The sequence below is a fragment of the Symphalangus syndactylus genome, chromosome 7 (assembly GCF_028878055.3).
Source record: "Symphalangus syndactylus isolate Jambi chromosome 7, NHGRI_mSymSyn1-v2.1_pri, whole genome shotgun sequence".
Classification (NCBI taxonomy): Eukaryota; Metazoa; Chordata; class Mammalia; order Primates; family Hylobatidae; genus Symphalangus; species Symphalangus syndactylus.
In genome coordinates, this window is record NC_072429.2 from 48,682,942 (window position 1) to 48,694,371 (window position 11,430).

Consider the following 11,430-nt stretch of genomic DNA (forward strand, 5'->3'; position numbering starts at 1 on the left):
GGGGAGGGCTGGAGATAACTCTTTATTGAGAAAAGTCTGTGGACAAAGGGGCCTATGAACTCTAGAATCAGGACAAAGATTACATATTTGAAGCACCTCAAGGCTGAGGTCCTCATTGTTTTAATTCTGTATACCTTAAGCAGCTTACTTTCCCTTTCCCTCCTAGATCTATCTCCCTCTTTTCTGTAGGAGCCAAGGGGTCCTACCTAGAAATAAAAACATTAATCCAAAGACTGAAGCACTTTGCAAACACTTAACTATTCGTGAACATTCCTCGCAGTGATCCCTATACTTCCAGTGGTTCAGGCCTATGAACATTTATTGACCATCTACAAGCTCTATGCCAGGCATTCAGGGTATATACAGAGATATACTTAGACCCCTGCCCTAAAGGTGCTTATAGTCCAGCTTTTCTGGTCCACATTATCCCAGGTTGGCGTCTCAGTCATTTCTAAGTATTGGCACTGTCTATAAGCCCCTGAGGAAATACTTACTAAAATTCTTCTTCTACAGGGAGCCTTAAACTTGTATAGTCAGGAAGAACTGTTTAACTTCTTTCTGAAGAAGCCCATTGTCCCTTTGGACACCCAGAAGAGAATAATCATCGTATTCCACTGTGAATTCTCCTCAGAGAGGGGCCCCCGAATGTGAGTGTCTAAATGGGGTCTGGAGGGTGATGGAAATGGATTTTGAGTTGGACTTCCCACACCAGTTCAGACACAGACTGACTGGATTCTACAGTTTGAAGAATGTTAGGGAGGTTGAAGGGAGACGTTTCTAAAATTGGAAAGTTTGAAACAATAAAGGAAAAGGGATGGAGAATGAGGCCGCAGTGGAGGAAAGGAGGAAGGATGGTACTACTTGGACCTTTTTTTGCAAACACATTGAGATTAGAAGGTCCTTTTTGAGGTTGGCAATAGTCTATTCCTCTCCCCCCTCCCCAGTGAATGGCCCCTGGGATCCTGACCTTGTTCTTTCCACCCCACCCATCTCTGGGTTCTCTCTAAAGGTGCCGCTCTCTGCGTGAAGAGGACAGGTCTCTGAACCAGTATCCTGCATTGTACTACCCAGAGCTATATATCCTTAAAGGCGGCTACAGAGACTTCTTTCCAGAATATATGGTAAAGGGTGGGGCATGCAGGGAGCCAACTTTAATACCCAACTCCCAGGGCCTGCAAAGCCTTCAGAGAAGAAACTGCTGCTCCTCCTTAGCCACTGCCAGCAGCAGCATCTCTATTATCCTTCGTAGGTAGAGTTCAGGAGTCTAGAGAATCCCTTTCTCTGTTCCTTACCTTTCAGGAGCTGTGTGAACCACAGAGCTACTGCCCTATGCATCATCAGGACCACAAGACTGAGTTGCTGAGGTGTCGAAGCCAGAGCAAAGTGCAGGAAGGGGAGCGGCAGCTGCGGGAGCAGATTGCCCTTCTGGTGAAGGATGTGAGCCCATGATAACATTCCAGCCACTGGCTGCTAACGAGTCACCAAAAGACACTGCAGAAACCCTGAGCAGAAAGAGGCCTTCTGGATGGCCAAACCCAAGATTATTAAAAGATGTCTCTGCAAACCAACAGGCTGCCAACTTGTATCCAGGCCTGGGAATGGATTGGGTTTCAGCAGAGCTGAAAGCTGGTGGCAGAGTCCTGGAGCTGGCTCTATAAGGCAGCCTTGAGTTGCATAGAGATTTGTGTTGGTTCAGGGAACTCTGGCATTCCTCTTCCCAACTCCTCATGTCTTCTCACAAGCCAGCCAACTCTTTCTCTCTGGGCTTCTGGCTATGCAAGAGCGTTGTGTACCTTCTTTCTTTGTATTTTCCTTCTTTGTTTCCCCCTCTTTCTTTTTTAAAAATGGAAAAATAAACACTACAGAATGAGAGGTGTGATTGTGAGCCTAGCCTGCTCCTAGAAGATCTGTCTACAGAGGAGATCACCAAGTTACACTACTTCAGACATACTATCTTTATTCATAGCTGAGGCCAACATGCTTTTCTCTGAACCAGTAATTCTTAGGCCGTGGCTCAAACCTGTAATCCTGGCACTTTGGGAGGCCGAGGCGGGTGGATCACTTGAGGTCAGGAGTTCGAGGCCAACCTGGCCAAAATGGTGAGACCCCATCTCTACTAAAAATACAAAAATTAGCCAGGCGTGGTGGCATGCGCCTGTAGTCCCAGCTACTAGGGTGGCTGAGGCAGGAGAATTGCTTGAACTCGGGAGGTGGAGGTTGCAGTGAGCCAAAATCCATTGCACTCTAGCCTGGGCAACAGAGTAAGACTCCATCTCAAAAAAAAAAAAAAAGAACCAATGCTCTGGAATTACGGTAAGCCTTTCAAACAGTTTTCTTCAGCAATGTCCTAGGCTTTCCTTTCCTAGATCATTCCATGGTATGAGTTACTAAAAGTGCACCACGGACTCAGCAGCATGTGGTATCTAGACATTCTCTAAGGCAAATGACAGATCTCAGCTGGGCTCAAAGGTTCCCTCTTGGCAGTGGCTCACACCTATAGTCCCAGCACTTTGGGAGGCTGAGGCTGGCGGAACACCTGAAGTCAGGAGTTTAAGACCACCCTGGCTAACATGGCAAAACCCCATCTCTACTAAAAATACAAAAATTAGCCAGGCGTGTTGGTGGCCGCCTGTAATCTCAGCTACCCGGGAGACTGAGGCAGGATAATCACTTCAACTTGGGAGGCGGATGTTGCAGTGAACAAGATTGTGCCACTGCACTCCAGCCTGGGTGGCAAAGCGAGACTCCATCTCAAAAAAAAGTTCCCTATCTATAGCCTCAGGGGGGTTTTGACTTTTAAGTCTTTTCTCCACTCCATTTCACATCTCACGAAGACAAGTTTTAGGATTTAGGATGGTTGGAAGTAGAGATTTGTGATATATGAAGATAGGACTAAAACAAAGCAAGATCCATTAGACTTCAGGAAGATTTTTAAACTGTATTCTTCTGCAGTATGCCAGGGTTTCCTTTCTTGGAGCTTTTTAATATGAATAGGCCTTTATCTGTAGTAAGGTGTGGCCCTACTTGGTCTTAGGTGGCAGTAGAATTGACTGAACATTGTCATTCTCAGGTATTAACCTAGTAGGACTGATAGCCCAGGACGGAACAGGACGAAGCCCCCTACAGCCTAGGCTGAGATAGAATAGAGACAAACATACCCTCTTCCCAGGCTCTGGAACAGAGACACTTTTTTAAAGTGAGTGGGAGGGAAGGGGGGTTGTAGCCATAGGGCGGCCCATGCACGTGCCTGAGTGGTTGGACTGGCTTTTAATTTTTTTATTTGACAAGGTTTGCACATGCTCTTGCCCTAGAGTGTCACATGCATGCTTCACAGCAGAGGGCACTGCTGTTTTCTCCAAGCCATCCTGCTGAAGTCTGTAGCTTCCATTCCTAGCTACTGCCTGTCTGTCAAAAAGGAAGCTGCCTCTGTGGCCTTCTCCCTAATCCCTTGAACTCAAAGCCCAAAAGGTCTAGGGGAAAGAGAAAAGCTGCTGCTACGTTAGGTGGAGATGGCCAAAGGAAAGATGCTGCTCCTCCGCCCCACCCACACACGTGCCCCTATAGGAATTCCTAGTAGCCAGAAGAGCAAACTGCTTGAAGCACCTCTTCAAAGTGTGAGGAGAGGTCCTTAACTCAATGTCTACCCTAGTGGGTCATTTCCATTTCCTGATAATTCTCCCCAGAAGGGTAGAACCAAGTCCCAACATGGATAGAGATTGATGTACATGTGCCCACTAGTCAGTAGTATTAAGTGGAAATTCTGAGTTGCAAAACAAAAAACTAAGGCTTAATTATCTTCCTTATGGAAAATTGTATTTTCGCCAAAGTCAATATTTTTTTGTATTTTTTATTTTTATTTTTTGAGACAGAGTCTTGCTCTGTCACTAGGCTGAAGTGCAGTGGCATGATCTCAGCTCACTGCAACCTCTACCTCCTGGGTTCAAGTGATTCTCCTGCCTCAGCCTCCCGAGTAGCTGGGATTACAGGCATGCACCACCAGGCCTGGCTAGTTTTTGTATTTTTAGTAGAGACGGGGTTTCACCATGTTGGTCAGGCTGGTCTCGAACTCCTAGATCTCGTGATCCACCCGCCTCGGCCTCCCAAAGTGCTGGGATTACAGGCGTGAGCCACAACGCCTGGCCTAATATAAGCCTACTGATTTCTTGTAATATCCTCTCATTGTATAGAGACTATATGATTTGATTCATGTTATTTTCAGGAATAACAATAGTAGCTGACATTTTTCAGGTGCTTACTGCATACAAGACTATCTCTAAACTCATATATATATACACACACACTAATTTAATTTTCACAAGCCTGTGAGACAGGTATTCATTATTATGTGCATTTCTTTATGAAGATAAAGAAATTGAGGAACAGAGGGATTAACTCTTTTATTTTTTATTTATTTATTTTTTGAGACAGGGTCTCACTTGTTGTCCAGGCTGGAGTGCAGTGGTACAATCTCAGCTCACTGAAACTTCCACCTCCCAGGCTCAAGCAATCCTCTCACCTCAGCTTCCCGAGTAGCTGGGACTACAGGCATCTGCCACCACACCTGGATAATTTTTGTATTTCTTTTCTAATTTGAATTTTTTTTTTAATTTTGAGACAGAGTCTCGCTCTGTTAACAACCTGGATTGGAGGCTGAGGCAGGAGAATGGCGTGAACCCGGGAGGCGGAGCTTGCAGTGAGCCGAGACTGCGCCACTGCACTCCAGCCTGGGCGACAGAGCAAGACTCCGTCTCAAAAAAAGAAAAAAAACAACCTGGATTGTAGTGGCGTGATCGGCTCACTGCAACCTCTGCCTCCCAGGTTCAAGAGATTCTCCTGCCTCAGCCTCCTGAGTAGCTGGGACTACAGGCATGTGCTACCACGCCCGGCTAATTTTTTGTATCTTTAGTAGAGAAGGGGTTTCACCATGTTGGCCAGGCTGGTCTCGAACTCCTGACCTCGTGATCCATCCGCCTCAACCTCCCAAAGTGCTGGGATCACAGGTGTGAGCCACCGTGCCCAGCCCTCTCCCTTCTAACTTTCATGGAGGCAATCTGAGCTCTAGTCTTCAATTGGAGCCTCCCAAAGTGCTGAGATTACAGGCGTGAGCCACTGCACCCGGTCAAGTAATAAGATCACAAAGCTAATTAATGGTGGAGTAGGGATTTGACCTAAGACAGTATGGCTCCGGAGCCTGTCCACTTCATGGATTTTGCTGTTACCAAACCTTCATCAAAGAACAGTGTGCCTGGCCAGGTGTAGTGGCTCACATCTGTAATCCTAGCACTTTAAGAGGCCAAAGTGGGAGGATCCCTTGAGACCAGGAGTTTAAGACCAGCCTGGGTAACGTAGCAAGACCTCATCTCTGTAGAATAAAAATCAACTTAGCTAGGCATGGTGGTGCACACTTGTAGTCATAGCTACTGGGGAGGGTCAGGCAGGAGGATGGCTTTGGCCCAGGAGGTTGAGGTTGCATTGAGCTATGATCCATCCACTATACTCTACCCTGGATGACAGCAAGACCCTGTCTAAAAAAAAAAAACAAACAAACCAATGTGCCTTTCCAGAGTAGGCCCTGTATTGGGTGTTAAATCTATAAGAGCCTCAATGGTAAGCTCTTGAGAATTTAGGGCCATAAGGGTTGCTTTGGCTTGAGAGATAAGGATATGAGCAGGCACTAAAACCCCAGCCCAGAGACCTCAATATGAGGCTGTGTAGGGGGTGTGCTCGGCATTGGTGTCCTTGCACTGGTATTTATTCATCAGGAGGTAAAGTAATATTGAACAGAAATCTTTTGAGCTAAAAACTGCTTCTTGAGGCTGGGCGCTGTGGCTCATGCCTATAATCCCAACACTTTGGGAGCCTGAGGAGGGCGGATCACCTGAGGTCAAGAGTCTGAGAGGAGCCTGGCCAATGTGGTGAAACCCCGTCTCTACTAAAAATACAAACAGGCGCCGGGCGCGATGGCTCACGCCTGTAATCTCAGCACTTTGGGAGGCCGAGGCGGGCGGATCACGAGGTCAGGAGATCGAGACCATCCTGGCTAACAGGTGAAACCCCGTCTCTACTAAAAATACAGAAAAATTAGCCGGGCGTAGTGGCGGGCGCCTGTAGTCCCAGCTACTTGGGAGGCTGAGGCAGGAGAATGGCATGAACCTGGGAGGCGGAGCTTGCAGTGAGCCGAGATTGCGCCACTGCACTCCAGCCTGGGCGACAGAGCGAGACTCCGTCTCAAAAAAAAAAAAAAAAAAAAAAAAAAATACAAACAGGCCAGGCGTGATGGCTCACACCTGTAATCCCAGCACTTTGGGAGGCCAAGGTGGGTGGATCACGAGGTCAGGAGATTGAGACCATCCTAGCCAACATGGTGAAACCCCGTCTTTACTAAAAATACCCAGCTACTCGGGAGGCTGAGGCAGGAGAATTGCTTGAACCCAGGAAGTGGAGGTTGCAGTGAGCCAAAATTGAGCCACTGCATTGCAGCTTGGTGACGGAGACTCTGTCTCAAAAAAAAAAAAAAAAATTAGCCAGGAGTGGTGGCAGGCACTTGTAATTCCAGCTACCAGGAGGCTGAGGCAGGAGAATCGCTTGAACCTGGGAGGTGGAGGTTGCAGTGAGCTAAGATCACACCATTGCACTCCAGCCTGGGTGACAGCAGCGAGACTCTGTATCAAAAACAAACAAACAAACAAAAAACCTGCTTCTTGGGCTGGGTGCAGTGGCTTAAGCCTATAATCCCAGTACTTTGGGAGGCTGAGGTGGGAGGATTGCTTGAGTCCAGGAGTTTGAGACCACCCTGGGCAATATAGTGAGACCTCTGTCTCTACAGAAAATTTAAGAATTAGCCAGGTGTAGTGGTGCGTGTCTGTAGTCCCAGCTACTCAGGAGGCTGAGGAGGGAGGATTGCGTGAACCCGGGAGGTGGAGGTTGCAGTGAGCTGAGATTGCACCACTGCACTCCAACCTGAGTGACAGAAGGAGACCCTGTCTCAAAAAATATACATAAAAAGTTTTTTTTTGAAATTACTTCTTGTCAATCTCAGCCCAGGACCTGGGTGACCTCTGCCATAGAGAAGGGAATGTATTAAGCCATTCTTCCTTTTCTATAAAGAAATACCCTGTAATCCTAACACTGGGAGACCGAGGCTGGAGGATCACTTGAGCCTAGGAGTTCGAGACCATCTGGGCAACATGGTGAAACCCTGTCTCTACGAAGAATTTTTTTTTTTTTTTAAGATGGAGTTTCACCGGGTGTGGTGGCTTACGCCTGTAATCCCAGCACTTGGGGAGGCTGAGGCAGGCAGCTCACCTGAGGTCAGGAGTTCAAGACCAGCCTGACCAATATGATGAAATCCCATCTCTACTAAAAATACAAAAATTAGCCGGGCATGGTGGCATGTGCCTGTAATCCCAGCTACGTGGGAGGCTGAGACAGGAGAATCACTTGAACCCGGGAGCTGGGAGGTTGCAGTGAGCCGAGATTGCGCCATTGCACTCCAGCCTGGGCAACAAGAGTGAAACTCCGTCTCAAAAAAAAAAAAAAAAATGGAGTTTTGCTCTTGTTGCCCAGGCTGGAGTGCAATGGCACAATCTTGGCTTACTGCAACCTCCGCCTCCCAGGTTCAAGTGGGAGGATCACTAGAGCATGTGAAGTTGAGGCTGTGGTGAGTCACGATTGCACCACTGTGCTCCAGCCTGGGCAATAGAGTGAGACCCTGTCTCAAAAAAAAAGAAAAAGAAAAAAAATACCTATGACTGGGTAATTTTTTTTTTTTTTTTTTTTTGAGACAGAGTCTCACTCTGTTGCCCAGGCTGGAGTGCAGTGGTGCGATCTCGGCTCACTGCAAGCTCTGCCTCCTGGGTTCACACCATTCTCCTGCCTCAGCCTCCCGAGTAGCTGGGACTACAGGCGTCTGCCACCACGCCAGGCTCATTTTTTTTTTTTTTTTTCATTTTTAGTAGAGATGGGTTTCACCATGTTAGCCAGGATGGTCTCGATCTCCTGACCTCATGATCCGCCCGTCTTGGCTTCCCAAAGCCAAGGATTACAGGCGTGAGCCACTGCGCCCAGCTTTTTTTTTTTTTTTTTTTTTTTTGGAGACAGAGTCTTACTCTGTCACCCAGGCTATAGTGTGGTGGCATGATTTTGGCTCACTGCAACCTCTGCCTTAGCCTCCCAAGTAGCTGGGACTACAGGCCAACACCACCATGCCTGGCTGACCACCATGCTTGCCTGGGAGACAGAGCAATTTATAAGGAAAAGAAGCTTAATTAGCTCATGGTTCTGCAGGCTTTATGGGAAGCATGGTGTTGGCATCTGCTCAGCTCCTGGGTAGGCCTCTGGAAGCTTACAATCATGTCAGAAGGTGAAGGAGAAGCAGACATGTCACACATCCAGAGCAGGAGCAAGAGAGGGAGGGAGTTATGGGAGGAGGTGCCACACACTTTTAAATGACTGGATCTCTTGTGAGCTCAGTGACAGCTCACTTATCCCCAAAAGAATGGCCTAAGCCATTCATGAAGGATCCACCCCCATGATCCAGACACCTCTCACCAGGCCCCACCTCCAAAATTAGGGATTACATTTCATTATGAGATTTGGGTGGGGACAAATATCCAAACTATATTAAGGAGGAATATTTCCCTTTCTTTATCAGGAGTATAAAGTAGGAGGCATGGTGGATTCTTTCCCTGTTCTGTTCAGGCATAGGTTAAGGAAACACCAATTCCTTTAAACATATGCATCTGGAGTTGTCAATTCTGAGTATCACAGTTATTAAAATATGACACAGTCCCTGCCCTCAAGAAATTGACAAGGTAGAAAAAAAATGGTTCTTTTTGTTTCCATCCCTACAAGCACTCTGGTCTAGTAGTATATTCAGCAAAAGGAGCAAAAAGTGCCACTTCCAGCTCCAAATCAGCAGGTCAGGTGGTGGGGTCTGGCCAAGTTCACACACAGAATAATTAACTCCTGCATGCTACCTGGGATGATATTTATTCGATGCTTGCTATATGCCAGGTATAATGCTATGCCTTCTTTTTTTTTTTTTTTTTTTTGAGTCGCAGTCTTGCTCTACTGCCCAGGCTGGAGTGCAATAGCGTGATCTCGGCTCACTGCAACCTCCGCCTCCTGGGTTCAAGCAATTCTCCTGCCCCACTGAGCCTCCCAAGTAGCTGGGAATACAGGCGTGTGCCACCGTGCCCGGCTAATCTTTGTATTTTTAGTAGAGATGGGGGTTTCATCATATTGGCCAGGCTGGTCTCGAACTCCTGACCTCGTGATCCGCCCGCCTTGGCCTCCCAAAGTGCTAGAATTACAGGCATGAGCCACCGCACCCGGCCTACACCTTCATTTAAATACTATACTCATTTAATCCTCACAACTGTTATGTGAAATAGATACTATTATCCTTAATTTTACAGGTGAAGAAATGGAAGCACAGAAAAATTAAGTGACTTGCCCAAGGTCATCCAGCTATTGTTGGCATTTGAATCTAGGCAGTCTGTAAAGCTTGTGGTCTTAACTATTTATTATACTGCTAACATCCCGGATTAGGATAGCAGCAGGAATTAAAGCTCAACAGAGAGAGAGAGGACTTGAGAGAAGGTAGAATCCATGTAATCTGACCATAAGAGGAGAAAATTGAGATTACAAGTGAAAGTGGAATAAGATACAGGGTCTTTGGGCATTTGAGATGCAATCAGTGGATTGTAACACCCTCCCCGAGCAGGATTTTTGTCTTAATCATTTTGCACCTAGCATAAAGCTGGGCTCGTAATCAGTCTCAAAAGACATTATTGAATTGAATGATGGCTGAGTAACATCATCTCTGTAGAAAGGACTGGCTCATTTGTCATTGTCCACAAGGGGCAATGCTGCTTATCTAGCAGGTGTTGGCAGTCACAGAGGACATGGTTGGTGGAGAGGGTGTGCTGGAGGGCTGTCAATATTAGTCTTGGAGTCATATTTATTTGCAGAGGCTTCTCCAATCCTCATTAAAGGCTCAATGATATCAGGCTCTCCACCCCTGTACCCAGACAGAAATATGCACCAGGCACTTTATTTTCTCTCATGAAAAGGCTGGCCTGTTACAGGTGGGATTGGTCATTGCTCCCAGCCCATCAGCTTAACACTGCATTCTTGGTCTATTCTGTGGGGACAGCCCTGGAATAGACACTGAATATCTATCAGAGTAGGCACCCTGAGCAAACTTCCTTTCCCAAACCCTCTTCCTGCCCTTAACTTGATTTGGCTTGGTGGCTGGAGGAGGGGGAAGGCAGAAGAGATACCCCTTGACCACCTCACATCTTTGTTGGTTCATGGGTCTAAGCCCTTTCCTATCATCCCAAACAGCCTGGAATTGTTACATTTTGCTTTATAAATTCCTTTTTTAAAGTATTGTCAGTTTCAAAAACAAAAAACAAAAAATGATTGTCTGCCTGTAATAGCAGGTGTGAGAGAAAATGAAGTGCCTGGAGCATATTTCTCTCTGGCAATGGGGTAGAGGGCCTGATCATGGGGCCTTTAATGGTAGCTCCCCAGCTTCATGTTCCCTAACCTTTCTGGAGAGGAGGGCTTGGGAAAGGCACATGGAGATAGGGTGGAGCTGGGGGAAAACAGGCCTTGTACAAAAGCTGAGTAGCCAGATGTTCACTTTTACAGCTCTTCTGTAAAACTGGCAGGGCAGATATAGATTAAAACGAAGGACAAACTCCATTTAAAGTGCATTACAGCTCAGGAACCAGCACCCCCTGGGCAGGAGAAGGGAGGGAAGGGCACAGAGGCCACATCAGTCTCCTTCCTTATCTAGGGCCACATGTCTCTCTCCTAGCTTTGCCAAGGGTGATTTACACCCCCAGCTGGAATGACTCTCTTTGTGGGCTGATTACATCGGCAAATGCCCCCCAGAGGCCACAGCAGGATGGCCATATTCAGAAGCAGCAGCCAATAAATCTCAGAGGTTTATATTGCGATTCTCAGTACTCCCCACTGGCCCTTTGCCAGGCTGGCTGTGGAAGTAAGGAGGGGTTCAAGTTAGAGGGTTAGGGGATGAAACCCTCCACTTCCTTTCATCACCCTCTTCTCCTTCTCTCTTTCTATGCACTGCTTAGTTCTCATTCTTCCAAGCCATTCTGCTTCTGGCTTTATCCTGGGATCTTGTGGGAATCAGGCCCAGGCCCAATAAATACCCTTATCCTTATGGGTAGACGTGCTGTGTTCTGGGCACAGATGTGTTTCTACCTAGTTGTGTAATCCTGATAGAGTAGCTTGCTCTCTGAAACTCTCATCATGTGAAAAGGATGGGCTCCTAAATGGTCTCTCCAGGCACCTTCCTCAGTGAGCTTTGGTACAAGGAAATCTCTGCTATTTAGTGGAGAGTTTAATCTTCCATCTTCCCTCATGACACCATCGGGGCTGAATTTTGGAATCTAA

The 11,430-nt window shown here is 47.0% G+C and overlaps 1 protein-coding gene across 10 annotated transcripts in view; it reads left to right on the forward strand.

Annotated features, from left to right (window-relative positions):
• Positions 1–1,872, forward strand: part of CDC25C (cell division cycle 25C) — a 75,024-nt gene extending 73,152 nt beyond the window's left edge. For 8 of the 10 annotated variants that reach the window (XM_055286089.2, XM_055286091.2, XM_055286088.2 and 5 more), the window contains 3 exons: positions 514–647; positions 1,010–1,121; positions 1,300–1,872. In XM_055286089.2, coding sequence (XP_055142064.1) covers positions 514–647; positions 1,010–1,121; positions 1,300–1,449 — 396 coding nt within the window. In that variant the 3' untranslated portion in view covers positions 1,450–1,872. The remainder of the gene's footprint in view (positions 1–513; positions 648–1,009; positions 1,122–1,299) is intronic. The other 2 variants (XM_063642769.1, XM_063642768.1) reach the window with 1 other exon arrangement.
• Positions 1,873–11,430: the final 9,558 nt, after the last annotated feature.